Source organism: Mucor mucedo (assembly GCF_025094135.1).
Source record: "Mucor mucedo strain NRRL 3635 chromosome Unknown EV154scaffold_112, whole genome shotgun sequence".
NCBI classification, from domain to species: Eukaryota; Fungi; Mucoromycota; class Mucoromycetes; order Mucorales; family Mucoraceae; genus Mucor; species Mucor mucedo.
In genome coordinates, this window is record NW_026252396.1 from 1 (window position 1) to 18,942 (window position 18,942).

The 18,942-nt window shown below is 34.9% G+C and overlaps 7 protein-coding genes and 1 non-coding gene across 8 annotated transcripts; 3 read left to right on the forward strand and 5 right to left on the reverse strand.

Annotated features, from left to right (window-relative positions):
* Positions 1 to 951, reverse strand: EV154DRAFT_25019 (uncharacterized protein; the record flags this gene model as incomplete). The annotated part of the gene is made up of 3 exons (XM_051594607.1): positions 630 to 951; positions 323 to 571; positions 1 to 266 (listed from the first exon to the last, which is right to left on the reverse strand). Coding segments are annotated over exons 1-3 (618 nt in total), but the record flags the coding sequence as incomplete, so codon positions are not given.
* A 220-nt stretch (positions 952 to 1,171) lies between these two features.
* Positions 1,172 to 1,987, reverse strand: EV154DRAFT_427773 (uncharacterized protein; the record flags this gene model as incomplete). The annotated part of the gene is made up of 1 exon (XM_051596374.1): positions 1,172 to 1,987. One exon carries the CDS (start codon positions 1,985 to 1,987, stop codon positions 1,172 to 1,174), a length of 816 nt encoding a protein of 271 aa, XP_051453608.1.
* A 106-nt stretch (positions 1,988 to 2,093) lies between these two features.
* On the reverse strand, positions 2,094 to 4,201 carry EV154DRAFT_427803 (uncharacterized protein; the record flags this gene model as incomplete). The annotated part of the gene is made up of 6 exons (XM_051596377.1): positions 2,094 to 2,301; positions 2,373 to 2,539; positions 2,603 to 3,163; positions 3,222 to 3,395; positions 3,496 to 3,888; positions 3,989 to 4,201. The coding sequence occupies 6 exons, from the start codon at positions 4,199 to 4,201 to the stop codon at positions 2,094 to 2,096; spliced, it is 1,716 nt and encodes a 571-aa protein (XP_051453609.1).
* A 2,187-nt stretch (positions 4,202 to 6,388) lies between these two features.
* EV154DRAFT_t103 lies at positions 6,389 to 6,472 on the reverse strand. The gene has a single exon. It is a non-coding gene; the product is annotated as a tRNA-Tyr (tRNA).
* Positions 6,473 to 7,381: 909 nt separating this feature from the next.
* On the forward strand, positions 7,382 to 9,879 carry EV154DRAFT_449721 (uncharacterized protein). Its single transcript, XM_051597188.1, has 10 exons — positions 7,382 to 7,553; positions 7,653 to 7,893; positions 7,998 to 8,234; positions 8,291 to 8,364; positions 8,435 to 8,625; positions 8,707 to 8,791; positions 8,847 to 8,911; positions 8,968 to 9,322; positions 9,373 to 9,457; positions 9,538 to 9,879. Exons 1-10 carry the CDS (start codon positions 7,503 to 7,505, stop codon positions 9,819 to 9,821), a joined length of 1,668 nt encoding a protein of 555 aa, XP_051453610.1. The 5' UTR covers positions 7,382 to 7,502; the 3' UTR covers positions 9,822 to 9,879.
* Positions 9,880 to 10,878: 999 nt separating this feature from the next.
* EV154DRAFT_449725 (uncharacterized protein) lies at positions 10,879 to 12,345 on the forward strand. The gene is made up of 3 exons (XM_051597189.1): positions 10,879 to 10,968; positions 11,018 to 11,881; positions 11,940 to 12,345. The coding sequence occupies exons 2-3, from the start codon at positions 11,020 to 11,022 to the stop codon at positions 12,122 to 12,124; spliced, it is 1,047 nt and encodes a 348-aa protein (XP_051453611.1). The 5' UTR covers positions 10,879 to 10,968; positions 11,018 to 11,019; the 3' UTR covers positions 12,125 to 12,345.
* Positions 12,346 to 13,151: 806 nt separating this feature from the next.
* Positions 13,152 to 13,756, forward strand: EV154DRAFT_391329 (uncharacterized protein; the record flags this gene model as incomplete). Its single annotated transcript, XM_051595113.1, has 2 exons — positions 13,152 to 13,347; positions 13,410 to 13,756. Coding segments are annotated over 2 exons (543 nt in total), but the record flags the coding sequence as incomplete, so codon positions are not given.
* A 4,327-nt stretch (positions 13,757 to 18,083) lies between these two features.
* Positions 18,084 to 18,942, reverse strand: EV154DRAFT_521864 (peptidyl-prolyl cis-trans isomerase pin1). The gene is made up of 3 exons (XM_051602940.1): positions 18,886 to 18,942; positions 18,787 to 18,823; positions 18,084 to 18,672 (listed from the first exon to the last, which is right to left on the reverse strand). Exons 2-3 carry the CDS (start codon positions 18,787 to 18,789, stop codon positions 18,181 to 18,183), a joined length of 495 nt encoding a protein of 164 aa, XP_051453613.1. The 5' UTR covers positions 18,790 to 18,823; positions 18,886 to 18,942; the 3' UTR covers positions 18,084 to 18,180.

The following is an 18,942-nucleotide window of genomic DNA, read 5'->3' on the forward strand; positions in this document are numbered from 1 at the left end:
CATTTTTGACTTTTCGCTGTTACTAACTTCAGTGAACAGGGAAGACTTCATTAGACGCTCCATATCACCTTGTTCACTTTCTTTGATAAGGTCATGCCAATCGCCAAACTGGTTGGGAAAGAAGCGAGTAAGCAGCAAAATCATTGCGATTGCACCACGCTTTTGCTCCTTGGTTGAGGAAGTTGGTTGACACCGGTAATGAATTTTCAATTGACGGCGCAAATCAGAAACGTCTAACTCGCTGACAATCATACGAAATTCATCGACTAGATTATAAATGTTAGGCTTCTTATTTTTGGTTGATATGTATATATCATGTTACCTTCTTCGAGAAAATCACCAAATAAGAAAAATGCCATATCAGCTGCAGCCGTAGTTTTCTTTTTTAAGAGATGACCTTCAGTGTGTCCCATATTCAGAAACAGACCTTCAGAAAGTCGTTTCATGAGACCTTTGTCAAGATGGGGTTGGCTACCATCTTTAATTCTGTAATCCATTACATAGCGAAGACCTTCGAGTACTTCTTCCAGAGATATGGATTTATTGTCTTGTACATTGAAAAGATCATTGACTGATAGAAAACTCTGATTAATAATCCGATAAAAACACACAAATTGATAGGAGCTTACCATATACTTCGATCTGCTGTTCGATCGAAAGCTTACCATCATTGATAGAGAATACATCAATCACCGCATGCTGGATAGATTCTATAGGAGGTTTCAGGGCCATAAAATGTAAAGAAAGATCAAATAATGTTTTTTTTTTCGAAAAAAAATAAAATAAACTTTTTGATGAATACTTCGGGTCCCTTTTATAGAAAATATTGTGCGAATTTTCCGATAATCACGTTACCCCAACTTGTTGTGTGCAGAGTAGAATATTCTGACGTACATTGTAGTTTAGGAGTGGTATCGACTATTAACATAAATGGCAATGACATTTGTTTATGGTTAGATTGTTGTTACACAAGCAGATAAACATTAACAATAAACAGATGATCCCATTTATCCGGTCCAAGAATCGTAATATTTTGTGATCGCTTGGCATCATTTATTTGGTAAGTCTACGGGTACGCAGCAAGTTTTGATTCGGAAACCAATTCTAGACTCCATCACGTTACAATAAATTCCAAAATATGCTCTTTTTTTATATATATAAAATGATGTGTTTATGACTCCATAGGTCTGGAAACAACGCCTGAAGCTAAGCGGACAACCATAACCAGACCGTCATATGTGCAACTGACAACTGCTTCTACTGGAGACGACTTGTTTCCTCCTGTTATCCAATCAAACCTTATTCTTGAAATCATATTATTTGATTTTGACAGCTCAATTTGCTTCATTACGCTTCCAGCATCTTCGGATGCAACATAGTCGTACAATGATCTTCCTATGCAGTCTAGTTGATTCAGATCTACCAACTCTTCACAAACTTTTGTGGCAAATACTATTGTAGATTGTGTGGTGTATCTGTTTAGAATCATACAGAAACGTGGCTCTTGCGTCTTATCCACTTTTTCGTTTTTTCCCCAAGGCTGTTGAAGTTCGAGTATTTTTTTTAGTCCTTCCTGTGGATCAACCCAGGCACCCTTAATATGAATTTTGCCATCGCCGTCAATTACTTGAGCATAATCAGCCGTGTTGCTTCTCATTTTGCGTTCAATTGAATGTTTTGAAGTGACTATAAAGTTCGTTGTGACTAATGTGTCATAACAGTAATGAACAACAACATCAAGCTCGACGTATGACCCGTCTTTACGAAGGGCGCGATACGCTGTCACAGAAGACATTCGTTCCTCCATGACATTTGCATTATGAATTACACCAAGTGCTGCGCGTTCATCAGGATGAGTTAATTTGTAACCATGAAATCCTCTTAATTCTTCTGGTGTATAACCCAAAATTTCAGTGACACCTTCTGATGCATATAAAACGCTTGCCGATGCTGTGTTGTCATAGATTATAATGCAGCTAATTTCCATCACCAGATCTAGAGAGAGAGGGAGAGAGAGAAAAAAAAAGATATGTTTCATTTTTTTTAAGGTTTGCGTGTAAAAAATAAGGAGTGATCCAGGTTTATTATTAAGATTACATAAGCAATGCTCTTTCTCGCAATAATCTTGCACCAACTTCTTCCCATTCTCCAGCGCCTATCCACATGTCCTTCGCTATATCTAATTTACTCATAACAGATGCTCCCTTCCATACTAATACTTCGGGATCTAACTCTCTTGGTGCAGGTAACACTTCCACGCGATCAATAAATGATCTTTGAGCTAAAACTGTTGACAGTACACTATAAAAGAGGGTTAGCTGTTTTAGCAATAATTTTTTTTTCTTTGACATAGGGCTTAGACATAAACTCACCGGTCCTCTAAAACCTTACTGAAATTAGCAATCTTTCCGCCTCCGCCGACAAGAATAATACTTGTAAAGTATCTTTTTAACTTTTCTTCTGATCCGTTTGCTGCATTTACAATTGATTGGGCAATAGCGACGTCAATAGGATATGATTCGTATTGCTTGCCATTTGACTAGTATATAAACGGTTAAAACAGCCCCATTTAGTATAGGTATGTTATTATCCTCTAACTTACCATGTCATTAGCCACAGTCCAAGACCCTTTCGTTCCCTTTTTCTTGTTGTCCAGAATATCAGGATATACTAAGCAAAGCGGTGCTAAAAACACTTCGTCGTACACTTTGCATTGGTATTTTAATGTGGGTTTAAATGGCGTACGAGCAAAGAAATCGTATACTTGAACACTAATATCTGCTTCATTCATTGTACACCATTTTTCTTTTAATTCTTCTGCCAATCTCCAATCAAATGTTGTTGACAAATCAATATTTTCATAAGGAAACTTATTTGCCAAGAGAAATGAGGCGAATGTTTTAGTAATATCGTCACCGCCAATGGAAATTGAGATTCTGGAATCCACTTGGCAAACACCATCTTCGATACATGTAATGTTCGTCTTTTGCGCACCAATATCAACCACTACGGCACTGGATACGCCTGCTCCATAAGTGGCACATGTGGATTCCTGTTGAACGATGATACCTCGAAAGTTCATATACCGTAAAAGCATTGTAACCAATTCACAGAGATACGTACGGTTAAATGTATCTGGAATGACTATCACTACATTGTAATTCTGATATAATAAAGGATGAGCACTCATGTAAACGTGTATACTGTTCATTAAATTTTACCTTGAAATCGGCTCTTTCGATTTCTAATTCGCTTATAATTGCCTCTGTCCAAATAGCTTCAATATCACCCAAGACTGCATTTAATGAGGAATAATCCTGACAGTTGAATGTTCCATATTTCCAGGGATAACGAATACGATATTGACTCCCTTTAGGAACTGGTAAATTAATAGCCTACAAAAGAAAAATCGTTAGTGGGTTTCGCCTGTCTATCTATCTCTTTTTTTTTTTTTTTTTTTTTTTTTTTTTGATGAGGGGGTTGTAAATATGGTACCTTTTCTCCAACAAAATAATCAACGCCATCCTTTGTTGCCTCTGTCCATTCTACCTTGTAAGGATCATTATGATCAAGTATAGTCTCTTTAAATGCGGTTGTATTAAACCCGATAACCTGTCCTTCAGCGTTGGGAACTGCTCTACGTTTTGCATTCTTCATTCTCCACTTAAGTTCGCTCTTTATTTCATTTAAAGCTTCTTGGTGTTTCTCCTCTTCCTCTTCTGTGGTTGTGTCCATGTCACTTTCAGTGGTATCGTTGGGGAATTCGGTCTTAAAACGTCTAGCAATGACATGAGGCACACATTTGGGAAAAGCTTCAGAAGCAAAACCTAATCTTAAATTGCGTGATCCTGGGTGAATAATAATCGTGTCTCTCCATTCTTCCTCTGGCTAAAAAAATATATAAAATAAAATACATTGAAAGAATCTTAGTATGCAGAAGCTAGCGATCTTTGGGGAATTGTCAAAAAAAAAAAAAAAAAAAACTTACATCAGGCGAAATCTCTTCAGCGCCTGCTTTATTACCGGGAAAATAAGTGGTGTCATTTCTTGCAAAGGTACTAGTGATATTACGTGTTGGAAGAATATTGTAACCCTTGACTGGGAAGGTTGTATATTTGAAATGAGGTTGTGGTTTTCTAGGTACGGTATTTTCGACAGGTTTATTGACAATGTTTTCCGTAATTGGGGTCTCGACTTTCATCTCTTGCACGTTGTTAATATTATTTTGGACATTGGGTAATGTTTCTTGAATCATGTTATTAGATGGAGGAGATTTGATATGTTTTTGTTTTTTAGGAATATAAGGAGAAACAATTTCAGGTTCTGGAGTCAACTTTTGCTTTTTGGTCTTTTTTGGTGAGGAATGCTGCTGTTGCTGCTGCTGTTGTTGACGCGGAGAAGCTTCAGCGCTCACCTTTTGCTCGCTTGTATTATTAGGTTTATTAACTGGGAAAGGAGGGGTGGTGATAGAGCTCGCTTCCTCCATCCACGCGTACTTCTTTTGTGACAGGTTCTTAAGAAAAGTGTTGCTATGTGGACTGTTGTTATTGTTATCAGCCATATTGATTTATGAAGGTGTGAAGGGAAAAAAACCTTTTTTGTTTTCATTTTGAAAATAGATATTTTCAGAAAAAAAAAAAAGGTTTGAATCTGGGTTTGTAAATGTGTTTGGGCAGTCAAAGTCTTTTTAAATCAGCTGGGACAAAGGCTTCCTAACGAAAAAAGAAAGTGTCTTTTTTTTAAATTAAGTATCATGCATGATTCTTATTTTATATGTGTAGAAATTCTGATCATTATACTTGCTAGTCTGTTTTAAAAGTTGGCATATGTAACCAGCACATATGTTTTGTCGCATCAATTAAAACAATAAGCACCTTACTCAGAATTAATGCTACATTGCAATAATTTTTTTAGACTTTAGGTTAACTTAAGTTGATTTATATAATTTATAGTGGATTTTGAAATATGTATTTGATCTATCATGTCTTTTAATATTGAATTTATAAGGCGCATAAAATGATATATAATTTATGGGGCATTTGTAAAAATCGAGATACGCTCAACCTACATAACAGTTTATTTTTTCTTAAATAATTTATGCTTATTATTTGTGTTTCTCCCTCCAATAATCCAACGCCGTTTAGTTTCCTAACGTGCACTCCAATGATCGGGAACTGTTCTTTCCGATAGTCCCATAGCTACATAAACTAAAAATAATTGTAGTAAATTTCTAATAGTGATATTTACCAGGATGGACAATTTTACTTAAATTTATGTATGCTAGAACAATCAGGTCTGTTTATTTTTGAACGCTCGATTAATTTAGACATGTTCCACATAAATTTCAGAACAGGTATAACTGCTTTAATATACTTGTAAAAGTGATATTTCCTCTCGTAAGTGTAGACATAATGTTGTTAACCGTTGCCATTTTACCTAAACGTAAAGAGTTTGTATTTCGTGACAGAAAGCTCGTATAAGAACCTTTGCCCCAAAAAACTACGCTAATTATGCATTGGCAAATCAGGCTCAGGATCTGCATCATAGACGTCTGCGAAAAATTATTGTATACTTATCTATTATAGAACCGACTAGAAAGTATATATCTATAAAGGAACTTGTGTTTCTTTTTTCTTTTAGTTGGAAATTTTTTTTGAGAAAGAACCTATGTTCGCATTCTGACACAGGCCATATTTTTGTTTTCAAATTTCTTTGGCCTTGAACTTTCCTTTTTTATTTTAATATGTAGTGTTATGTTCAAACTTATCTTTAATCTATAAAGGAGAAAAAGGAACCTTTCGGATGATGGTTCAAAACTCCATCCAATGAATTATGTATGCGTACTTTTAAAACAATGAGATTTAAGCTGGGTCCCAGCTTTATGTGATCTTTGTTTTTTTTTTAAATAAAAAATCAAGTGGGCCACATGTTTTGAAAACTCGAATAGGTGGTGATATGAACCTGATAATAAGTTCTTCCTACGAAAATACTCAGACAAGACTGAAAATACTTGTTCCAGATGTCCGTAGATATAATGGTCAAAGTTGGCTATAGGAACACCTGCTTAAGTATATATCGAAAAGAATTGTTCTCCCTCACACACCATTATAAGTGATATACATTCTGTTAATGTTTTCGTATTGCTAAATAGAAAAACCACCACCTAAAGACTTAAACGCTAAAGATGGCTAAGTCTAAAGAAAGAATAAGCTGGCAGAAAGCAAAAAGCGGGCGATTTTTATTAAAGAAGACCTTACCCTGTATTACATTGCTGTTGAGGCCCGAGTGCCAATGTTAAAAAGAGTTTCTAAATATTTTAGACGCATATGACTAATGTTCATAGTTACATCTACGCGCACTACAAATCACAAAATTTATAAAAAATGATTCCGATCTACCAGAGTCGAACTAGTGACCTAGAGATGACAATATACACTACAGTCTCCCGCTCTACCAACTGAGCTAAGATCGGTATTTGATGAAAATGTAACTTTTATATAATATATATACCCATAAAATTAAAGAAATATTACGTAATCAAATCACGTGATAGTCACGTTTGAGGTCGCTGATTGGTTTATCGGGCGATTAATGCGTCCTTTTTCATGCAAACAAACTTTATTTTTTAAATTTATGCGTTTTTCTTTTCTACGAAAAGAGGTTAATGAATTGAGATCCCTTAGTATTAATTTCATATTTAAGGATTGAGAGGGGGTGATGGTATTTATGTTTCAGAAACTCAACATATAAAACACATTGTTTTGTTTATAGGAAGATAGAACCTGCCTTAAATATGTCCCAGGCTGAATAGGAATCATCATTTTCACTTTTTATACAAACATAACTCGGAACTGATTATTATGGTATTGGTTTGATTGTACATAGGGTTGTATGTAAGAAAAAAAAAAAGAAATATTACTTGTAAACAATATCGTGCTTGTATAATGCTGTAAAAAAAAAAAGTGTATCAATTTACATGTTATGACGAGATTACTTATAAAGGAACAACTGGGTTCATTCAGCGTTCATGGTAGATTCTCTTTACCTTAATAAATCAGAATTTGACTATTTCAGAGCAGTAGAACAGATAAGTTCATTGATGAGCATTTATGCGCAGGTATACTTTTTGATGCCATGTTCCGTCAAGGTAATGTCACACTGCAGTGTCGGAATAAGGGACCAGACTGTTTACTATTTAGATATCAAAACCGAAAAAAAGCGTACCACATATATTGGGATACCTCACTGAACAACTACGTAGGAATTTTAATACCATGTTACACGTACTTATTGGCGCGGGTAGCTTCCCTTTACTTTTTAAAAAACATGGAGATATAAGTCAAAGGGAAGGATGTGGCTGTTTCTTAAAACATGCGTGCGGAGACCCAAAAAAGCCAAAAAGGTGGTAAAAAAAAAAAAAAAAAAAAAGGGTCGCTTTCCGTTCCCTCCATATATTTTTAATTTTTTATTCCGTTTTTATACCAAAAAATATATATACCACAATGACAGCGGTCGAAGGGATTGCTTGGACAGTCTATGGTATAATTGCACTTGTAATGTATGGGGAGGTGGCTGGGGGGGGGGAGGGTAAAAGGGATGATAAAGGGGTGTGTGTGTGTGTGTGAAGAGATAACTGATAAAATAAAAAATAGACGTCATTTTTTCTGAGTGTGCTATTTACGAGATACTTTCAAAACAAGTATGAAACCGAGTTTTTCGCAACGGTTGTTACCATCTTGGCCTTGGGACTTGTGTTCTCAACGCTTTGTTTATTACCGGTGGATATTTTTTTAGTTTCGAGTACGGTGGATGTGAGCAAGGGAATTAAAAAAGAGTGGGCAACAGAACAAGTCATTCAACGCATGACTTTTACCATGAGCATAGTGTATTACGGTAAGAAAAAAAGAAGGGGTGATTGGTGGTTATATCAGGGCCTCTCTCTCTTATTTTTTAATTTGTTGTCTAAAAAAGAACCCCCACGTTTTTATATTATGTAGTGTGTTATGGGTTAATCACCGTATTTAGCTTTATTTTGATCCCTTTTGCATACTTTTTTTATGAAGAATTTGGCGAAGATCAATCCAACAAGGATAGAATATTTGGTGCTTTAAAGTATACCTCCTTTTTCATCGTAATATCCGTCTTGTTGTCTATTTTTGGCCTGTTTCTTAAACCTACAACAAAAACGCCAAAGATTGATTTGGATTGGTTCAGAAAGCTTTTAACTGATAGTAGTAAGTAAAATTAATCTTTTTGGCTATTTATCTGCTGATCCACCAAAATTAATTAGATGGTGAAAAGGCAATTACCTTTGTCATTGCTTGCCTCATCTTGCTTGGGATGCTTGTTTTCATTGGCTACACGGTAATGATTTATTGTAATATCATGTAAGTGATCTCATTGTTTTTCTTTTTTTTTTTTTTCATATGACTAGGCGCCTGGATTATCCTTGTTACCGATCAGTTTAATTAAAGGACGCAAAGGCATTGACGCAGAGCAAGAAGATGTAGAGAATCGAGTGGCAGCGAATAAAGAGAGACAGCGTGTAATTCGGTCTAGATATATTGGACGCAACATGCCTAAAACAGAAGCTGATGTACTAGATTCATTGGAGGATGAAGAAAGGTAAGGGTTGTTTGTATGTGTGTGTGTAGGATGTATTGGCTGATCCTTTTTTTTTTCTGTTGTATATATATATATATATAGAGTTTTATCTAGAAGACTTAGAGCTATTCTAGTAGATAAAACAAGCCTTTCTACCAAGATCATCATGTACCTGCGACCCTTTGAAGTAAGTGGGATGGGAATAAAAAATGTATAAACAAGACTCCCTAAAAAAAAACTAGTTTTTACTTGGCATGATTTTGTTATGCGTTACCTTGGTTTTGGTGGTGTCCATCTTTTTAACAATGTAAGTAAGCGACAGAAGGAAAGAAAATAAACTCATTAGATTACATATGATGATAGAATAGACAAGATTGCATCTTCTTTATGTGGAAGCCAATGTGGCTATGTTATCAACCACCCTAATTTATTCAACCCGATTAATTACATATTTGTCAAGGTGTCTACAATTTTCCCACTGGATTACATTTTTATGGTCGGTTTGATTTTATACTTTTTCTTGGCTACGATGTCAGGTGTCATATACATTGGAATCCGATTCTTGTGGATTACATTGTTTAAAATTCGAAAGGGTGCTACTGCACCACAAGGGTTACTTGTAACTGCATTATTATTAACCTTGAGTTTATTAGCCTTGAACTATACTATGACTACGACAGTAGCACCAGGTTATACTCATTTCGGAAGTCAAGTCTACGTAAGGGGATTTATATTTGATATTATGAAACTTTAATTAATTCTAAGTAGTGTAATCAAACACTTGTCAATGGACATCGTGACTGTACGGATCATAACGAGTTGATTGTACGATGTGACGTGTTTGGACCGACAGGTAAATAAACAAATGTATATATATATATATACATACAAACAATGGGGGTTGCGATATATTTATAAATAGAATGTGATTAGACATTTGTACGCCTACAGTATCATCTACGATGATTGATAGGATTATTGTCAATACACCATTTTTTGGGATTTTCTTTTATTATTCACAATGGGTATTCTTGGTTGTGTTTCTGATTGGATTTGTCATTGCATTATTTAAGAGACCCCGAAACAATGTGGATGCAGATCTGCAAGAGCTCGTGGATGATGAAGAAGAGGAAGAGTTGTTGGATAGAAGAAGAAATAGTCACCGTAATAGTATTGGGACTGGTAGCGGTAGTGGCTATTACCAAACCCTAACATGAGATGCACGCTTTGATTTGACTAATTGAATAAATTACTCCCTTATAAATCCTCCCCCTTCTTTTTGTGAGTTTTCATTGTAAATATTACTGTTTATAGTGTAGAGTCAACGACAGAATTTTTTTTTTTTTTTTCTTCTTGTTTGGCTAAACTACCTTGATGGTGACACAGGCGAATATAATGAAAAATGCATGAATGCAACAAGGGAAATTGTCATTTAAAGCAATTGACAATATGTTTTTAACAAGTAAAAAGCCAACAAATTTTTTTTTTTTTTTTTTTTTTTTTTAATCATGCCCTAAAAAACTTTACGTCGATCTAAATATATATAAAACACATGAAGAAGTGAGAAAAGGTCAAAACATCGAGGCCAGTAAAAAAAAGACTTGTCATTTTAACATTGACCTCCCCTCAAAGGCAACCCCTTTTTATTATTATTATTATTATTATTATTATTTTTGTAAAAAAGAGATTCTTTGTACGATTCATTTCTTTGTCTCTCTCTTTATCTTTTGTGAAACATAAGAGAGAATTCAATGCAAAGAAGATTCTTTTGGTTGAATTCTAATTTACTGTTGTCCTAAGTAAAAGAAATTACCATTCTGTTGTTTACTCGGATGAAAAGAAGGAGGGGAGAAAGTAAAAAAAGAATATCTGTTTATGGGTGAGTGTTACACTAGACTATAAAAAGAGGGGCATTGCTTCTCTCTTGCAAGACAATCAAGGGGGGGACTTTTTTTGATCCCTTTCATTAACTTTATTACATGGCTTGAAGTAAACAATATCCGGATCATCTCGATTGACATGTAAAAAAAAGAACGTTTCTGTTTATTTATATTTTTTTTTTTTTCAGTAAAAATATATATAAACAGCTTTTTTATTCTCTCTTTATTTCCCTTCTCTCTTCAACCCCCCAACTGTCTTTTATTTTCAACGCTTTAATTTTTTTATTTTTATTTTTTTTTATTTATTAAAAGAAAAAAAAAAAAAAAAAAAAAAAAGTCCCAATCACTCTCCCTCTTAATTTACACTCACTTTTAACAAACCCTTTTCTTTTTTGAAATTATTTTAAACTTTTCGATAAAGATTTAAATCATCAAAGCCAAATTCATCTTTTTTTATCTTTCTCTCTTTCTCTCTCTCTCTCTGGTAAGCACTTTTACTTCTTATTTTTAATATTTATTAACACCTCTGGTAGAAATGTATTCCAACAACTATCAACCCACCTTTGATTTAACCTCCCATTTGTCTCCCTCGGACCTTGAGTTTGACCGCTGCTTAAACACCAATTATCAACAGCAACGCAGTGACAGTATCGATTACAGTCGTCGCCCAAGCTATTTTACTGGTCTCTTAAGCAACAATAATAATAATAATAATAATAGCAGTGAAGCCAGCTATTCTGATGGAGAGCAACAAACACCCAGTCCATTCAATAGTTATGAAGATTATCAATATCATCATCCACTTGATAACAGCAACAATAAGCGTCGTCTTAGTACATTAGTCGAATTACCTCATCTTAGTTATTCTCAACAAGCTTCTATGACTTATCATCATGGTGGTTGGATTGGTCAACATAATGTCGCCACTTCTTCTTCTGGTACGAATAGTCCTCAACGCTGTAATTCATCACCCATGATTTATGCTAATCCTGCTGTGGATATGTATTCTCCTCAAACCTATTTAACCTATAACCATCACTCTGGTTACCCACTTGTAGACAATGTCATGATGACTTCTCTTCCTTCCACTACTACTACTACTACTACTGCTGCTGTTACTGCTGATGGTATCTATCGTGAAAGAGCCTCCTCTTCCTCGTCCTCCTCAAGTGATAGTGCCTTGTCTGTGAGTCCTCCCCCCAGCAGCCGTCGTACCAGTAAAGTCAATCTCAAGTCCCCTTTAAAACCCACACGCTCACGTGGTCGTAGAGTATCTAATAGTCCCAGTATTGCAGGTCAAAAAGTGTTTACTTGTAAGCAAGATGATTGCGGGAAAGTATTTAAAAGATCCGAGCATTTAAAACGTCATGTCCGTTCTATTCACACTTTGGAAAAGCGTAAGTTATATTCATTGGTTACTATAATGTGGTAAATAACACTTTTTTTATAATTTAGCCTTTGAATGTCCTTATCACTCATGCTCAAAACGATTCTCTCGTTCTGATAACCTGAACCAACACATTCGTATCCATCGTCATACAGGCAAAGACAAAAATAATAATAGTAGTTCAACCGCTAGTTCCACTACTGCTGCAGTTAGAAATAATTCATTCAGTAACAACTATATGCCCACCTATTAACTTTTTTCTTCTCTTCCCCCCCCCCATTTACTTTCTATTTTATTACTATTATTTTTTTTTCTCTTGCGTTTTATATAAGTCTTTTTGCATTTTTATTATACCTCTTTTTTTTCTCTTTCTTTAAATACTCTTATTGCATGCGTTTTTTTTTTTTTTATTTTACACACACACACACACACACAAACACACACACTTTTTATATGGCCCTTTTTTTTTTTTTTTTTTTTTTTTTTCTTATGAAATCTTTTTTTGTTTTGCATAAAAATAATATAAATTTCATTTCAAAAAAAGGCACGGTCCGTCGCCTGTAATGGGAAATTCGGGGGGTAAGGTAACCCAAGTATTTGTGTTACTGATCATCATGGGTACCTTTTTTTTTTTTGAGTGTCATGGGGTTCTATTTTAAAAAACCAAATCCAAGTTATAACCGTAATTCGAGAACATAAAATTTAATTCTAAACAAAATGCAGTTCAATTATACACCCCTTGAATTATATATTCGTAATCAAATAAACTTTTAAAAAAAGTGATTATAAAATTATAAAAATACATGATTATTTTGCATGATGGAGGATCTAGACAATGTAATTTATTCACATGAAAAAGAGTGTATATAGATATATCTCGTAGATCACCGCGTATGACGACGATTATTCAAATAAAGAGAGAGAGAGATGAGGCACACAACTATTTATGAGTGACGTGACTCAAAAAGAGGGAATCACGGATTCAGTATCATGGGGTCTCTCTTTCTTTCAAAAAAATAATAGTTCGAGATTCTCTACTTTTATAAAAATAGGGCTCGTGCGTTACGTGGCACTTCCTACATGTTCTCGGCTCTCTCTCTTTCTCTCTCACATTTTTACTCACTGTATCCGGAACAGCCATTTAGAGCGACTGGGAGAAAAAAAAAAAAAATAAGGCTTGAGTAACATGGAATATAAATAGATGAGAAAAGTACAAAATGTAATCTCTCTCTCTCTCTCTCTTTTCTTCTTCTCTTCTTTCCTTCTCACTAAAAAAAAACATGTCTCAAGACGGTAACAATTATCATTCCAACTTTCAAACTTCGCCATTTGAGTCGAGTGGATTGTATCATACTGATATGCAGATGCAATTTGCTGCCAGTGTGCCTCACCGCCCAACTACCACATCCAACATGAATTTCTCACAAGCCCCATTTGCTCATCAAGATGTCATGATGCCACCGCTTTCATCCCAATGTAAGTGACCAGAAAGAAAAAAATCCAAAAAAAAAATAAAAAAAAAATTTAACACTCCACAGTTTCCCTAAATTACCCAACAAGTCCGTACGAAAGGTCAGACGCATCAGCTTCTTGTACAACAAACATGGCAGGGAAGCAAGTCCAATCCAAGGCTGAGCGCCGAGCTGAACACAATGCCATTGAGAGAGCCCGACGTGAGAGTCTGAATGTGAAATTTCAACAATTAGCCTTTACTTTACCCAACCTGCAGAATGACAGCAGACCTTCCAAAAGCACCATCATTGACCGCACACTGGATTTCGTCAAGGGCGCTATCCTAAAAGAAGAACGCATGAATTATAGAATCAAGGAATTGGAGAAATTCAGTCGTTACTTACTGTCCGAATTAGACAAGAAATCTGCTGAATCCCCTGCCGTGAATTCACCACCTCTATCCAGTACACTGCAAGAAAAGACAACACCTCCTCCCTCCTTGTGTCAGAGTGACATGATCATGAAACAACAACAGCAAACGCAAACACAGCAACCGCAACCACAGCAACAGTCCATACAGCAACAGCAACAGTCCATACAGCAACAGCAACAGACACAGCCACAACAACCACAATTACAACAACCACAATTACAACAACCACAATTACAACAACCACAATTACAACAGGAACGTCGTCCCGTGTCACGTTTATCGGTGCCTACTGTCCCGAAGTCAGAATTTACTAACTGGCCTACCACCAACACAAACGGGCAATTTATGAACCCAACAACAACCACTAATAATACTGATTTATTTCAACATCCACAACCTATTCTTTTCCAAAAATTTGACCATCAAAGACCCGTCATGATGAATGATTACGATTCAAATTATATGATGAATTATATGGAACCAAATCATGTCATACCTAGACGCTAAATATACTCTTTATCTTTCCTCTCTTTCTATTATGCCCCCCCTCTCCATCTTTTCCTTCTCTTCTTGCTGTATATACTCTATTCTATCTTCCCCTCTCTCTTCAACACACACATTAACTTATTTCCCTCTCTCGTTCTAATTTATGACTTGCATTTTGAATAAAATCATCAAAAAAATATATAATCACTGTTCATCTTAAATTTTAGCCGTGTTCTGATAAAAAAATTTGTTGTGTGTTAGCCGAGGTTCCAATCATCTTTTATAGATCAACTACTGAAAAATAATTAATTTGAGTACACCACCCAAAAAAAAAAAAAAAAAAAAAAAAACTTAATATTGTTCTCTTGGAGGAATCAGATGACATTTTAAATAAGAAGACACATCATAGTGTACTTTAATAAGACTATTACACCCACACAAAAACTTCACATGTATACATGCGTGTGAGAGAAAACTGGAGATGGAATCTGCTCCTATTACTCATGTATAAATGACTATCTTTTTTTTTTTTTTTTCTAGACGAGTCTGCAGAAACTTCATTCGGATATACTATCCGCAAATCTGTTGTCATGTAGTATACTAAAGAAAGGGGGAACAGTTACATCAATGTCATTTGCAATAACCACGTTTTTTTGCTTTCTTTCAAGTAAGTATTACAAATTGGACAGGGGAATTCTGTGTCATTTTTGTTGTTTTTTTTTGGGGGTGGAATGACAGGATGATTAAGGGACCATACGAGTTTTTTTTTTTGTAAGACAAAAAGAGGAGCATCTTAACACAGGTTTAGTCTTGAAAGTAACCGTAATTAGTATTTACAATAATAATAAAAAAAAAAAACTATATTCTAACGATCTTGAGTATGTATTGTAAGGGTTTAGATAAACAGAAAGAATTCTATTAAATATAAAATCAACGTGTGCGTCATAATTCAATCATTACAAAAAAAAAAAAAAGGTAGACATTAGTCTTGGATGTACTAGTTTATACAAACACTTATTATAGTACGTACATTCTAACTCACACTTATTTTAATTCCAAGAACAGAAATGTTATTGATGATTGTCCAGGAAAGTAAATATATCTCCTCTGTTTGCCAGGCAAAATGATTATAACAAACATTTATTTTTTATATATATTTCTGTTCAGATGACTTTTATTGACACTGTACCACAATTCTTATTTTGATCGGGAGATACAAAATAGCTGTACAACAAAAACAAAGTTCGGATTCTTCCGTTTGTCTTTTTTACCTTATTTCTCGGCTCGGCGGCTTTTATCTTTTTTCAAAAAAAATAAAAAATGAGGGGACCCCGTCATATATTTCAACAAGAAAGTGCTACGCATTTCATACCAGCTGATTTTTTCTCTGTTCTACAATCATCTTGATTGACTCATAGATATGCAAAAGCCTTCTCGTTCAGAAATAATGACCAGCGTCATCTGAGCAGGAGAGATCTTTGTCCTATCTGTGCCCAACTGTATACTACGGGATGAACATGTTTATATCAGTAAAACTTGTGGAAATAGCTTTCATAAGGAAGACTGGGGGGGGGGGGTGCGTACAATTACACAGTGCGGCTGGTGGATTTTTTGTTTGGTTCTGAAATACCTAAATGGCGTCATCTGCATTTAGTGGCTTCTATAAGTTCGGATTAGTATTTATATTACATTTATCAACCTAAACAGATCATTAAAAGCACGTTGCCCTGATGTAAAAGAGATACCGATAGTTTTACAAAAAGATGATACATCGAAGATGTAGACATTGTCGTTTATTATCACTACCAATTATTATGTTTTTGTATTTATAGAGTACAATGAGCTTACATCTAACCTGAGCAAGGATTATTACCACAGCTTGTTGATAGAGACGACTAAGATCAAACTGCGCATCAAATCAACGATGCATTGAAAACCTTAAGAAAAAAATTAAATTTAAATCGTTCACTTGTACCATTTGCTCGTGATTTCAAACAGAATTCTATAGTAGTCCCGGTTAAAAAAAAAAAAATTGGTTTGACGATGCAATTGAGTTGGACTTATCATTTAAACATGTCCAAGATCTCCTACTAATATCCAGTATGCCTGCAAATCTTTTACAACAAAAAGGTTAAAAAAGTCGAATCACGGAATGCAAAGTTAGTAATTACTTGTTTCATAGGAACATTTTATGTTTATTGAAGAAAGCCAAGTGTATCCTTTTAAAATACAACCTTCTTCTCTCATGATTTGGAAATAATGAGATAAGCCCCACAAACAGAATTAGGATAGAATGTGCCCTTTTTTTTTTTTTTTTTTTTTTTTTTTTTTTTTTTTGACTATTGATTCTCTGTATGATGCCATTTATCATATGCGATGTGTCATCTATGTAGTAGTTGCAGCAAAGGTGCAATAATGACCTTGGCATACACCTTAATTATGTAAAGAGAGATGATTTTCTCAAAAATTCAACTTGTTATATGAGGTTCAAACAGTTCATAACAAAATCTAAACACCTTTTGCTAACCAAAATCTTCAATCTGTAATTATAAGTTTACCCATTTACACGATTTTATACGTCAGGTTCTTTTTTTTACACGCCAACGCTTGTGACATAATTTATAGATACACCAGTACAGATTACGCGATTTTTATGTGAAAAACTAGACGTCTGACACTGTCTGATTTTAAACAACTAAAAAGACAAAAAAATAAATTCCAAAAACGACAGGCAACACCGCACTGTGTATGCATAAGAATATGTCACTCAACTTTTTATTTATCATAACAAAGATTTTAAAAAAAAAAAAAAGTCTCACACTACTCTTGTGTGCTGAGCCATTATAATAACAAGATGTAAACAAAAAGACGCGGTGCGCAAATATCTTTCTCATCTGATGCCTACATCATTTCAATTTTTCCCAAAGAGCCTCCTTTTTTTGGGGGGGGGGCTCTTTGGGCTGAAAGAGAGCTAGCGAATAGAATAGAGAGATACACCAAATCTCGATTTAAAATAAGTTTTGATGCAGTAGTAAAATTAAAGTCCCGCTCAATTAAGTAGCACAACAGTTTTGAATCCAGGTACCAGCATACAATTCATCCTCCTTGTTAATAAAAAGACAATGTAAACAGAGAGTATGAGTCGGATTTAAATGTACCAAAAATAGTAAGATCACAAGTTGCGGAAGCGGTATCTTCAAAAAAAAAAAGAGTTACCCAGACAGCATTTACTGTCATGAATTACAAATAAAAATAAAAAAAAAAAAATGACATGACCTTTTTGTGTGTGTGTACATTTGGATTTTACTTCAACTTAAAAATCCTCAAAGCGTAATTTTATGAATTACACGCAGCCTTTTATTTTTTTTTTCCTTTCATAGATTCTATTTGTTTTAAAAGGCAGCCCTATTCTCGGAGTACACAATTACAATTCATTCTTAGAATGATTAAACTTTGCATAATTTGGGGTATAAGAATTTATAACATGGGACAACAGTAGTGTTTAGTAGTAGTGATGATAGGGTGTCATGATGCATAAAAAGACGGGTATACATTTAGCCACATACCCCCCAGAAGACATAGAATGGCATCTCCTCTTACATCTGAGCTGAGCTATTCTCTATTGAGTATGTGCTGCGGTGATTTAAGTGATCTCATTACGCCTTTTTAGACAGGGTAAAATTTTAGGTTGGTTAGATAGTAGCCCTGAGATCATGTTGCATAGTGATGAGAAATTGTGACCTTCCTTCTTACAAATGCTGTGTTAAAGCATCCTGTTATTCCCTTACTTTTTGTAATACAATGTCTTCTTGAAGGTTGAAAAAAAAGAGTTAAAAAAAAATTGAACATTGGAATATGCATGTAGTTATAACCACACGCCAGTTAATTTTTTATTACAATAAAAAAAGAACCTCTTTTAATAAATATTTTATTCCCTTTTAGGCGGTTCTCAAGATAAGATGTACACCACTATCAGTCCAGACAGGTTTACTCAATTCACCAACTTGCAAAGCAAATGTAGCATCTTCAAAGGGTTTTTGCATCTGACCTCTTTCGAAATAACCGAGATCACCTCCACGTTTTGCACTTGAACAGTCTGAGAAATGAGTGGCGAGAGCGGATAAGGTTTCCTGTCCGGCTTCAATTTTACGTTGATATTCTTGCAAGATGGCCAATGCTTCGTCCTTGGTACGTGTGATGTTTTCCTCTCGCCATGAACTAGGTCTGCGCGAATCGCGTGTCTTGACCAGTAAATGACTGGCTCTCACTCGATCTGTCATGACGGGATCTTCTGCTCCTCCGCTGCCTCCTCCTCCTCCTCCTCCTCCTGACACGGGTGCTTCCCACCGCGATTCTTTACTTACCGTATTAAAGTAATAATCCTTGTTGTATGTACGGGAATGACGGACAACCCAATTCTCTGGCAAATCCTATTATGAATTGAGAGGCGGGGGAGAATTAATTTTTATTTTTTTTCATGCTCTTTCTATCATAAAGGATATAACACGCGTTTATATACTACTCCCCCATCGATCGATCCTTACCATGTTTTTTTTTAAAATAAAAGTACTGTTTTTTTGGCTATATTGTCTACATTAATGACCATTGTAACCTTCCCGAGTTTGTTAATTTACACTACTTACAAAAGAGAAAGAGAGAAAAAAAAAAGGATCCTTTAACAAAAGCAATAAAAAAAAAAA

Coding starts and splice junctions, on each gene's coding strand:
- EV154DRAFT_449721 (XM_051597188.1), top strand. CDS start 7,503: ATGACAGCGGTCGAAGGGATTGCTTGGACAGTCTATGGTATAATTGCA. Junction 7,554..7,652: donor TCTATGGTATAATTGCACTT/GTAATGTATGGG, acceptor AATAAAAAATAG/ACGTCATTTTTTCTGAGTGT. Junction 8,365..8,434: donor TTGTTTTCATTGGCTACACG/GTAATGATTTAT, acceptor TCATATGACTAG/GCGCCTGGATTATCCTTGTT.
- EV154DRAFT_449725 (XM_051597189.1), top strand. CDS start 11,020: ATGTATTCCAACAACTATCAACCCACCTTTGATTTAACCTCCCATTTG. Junction 11,882..11,939: donor TATTCACACTTTGGAAAAGC/GTAAGTTATATT, acceptor TTTATAATTTAG/CCTTTGAATGTCCTTATCAC.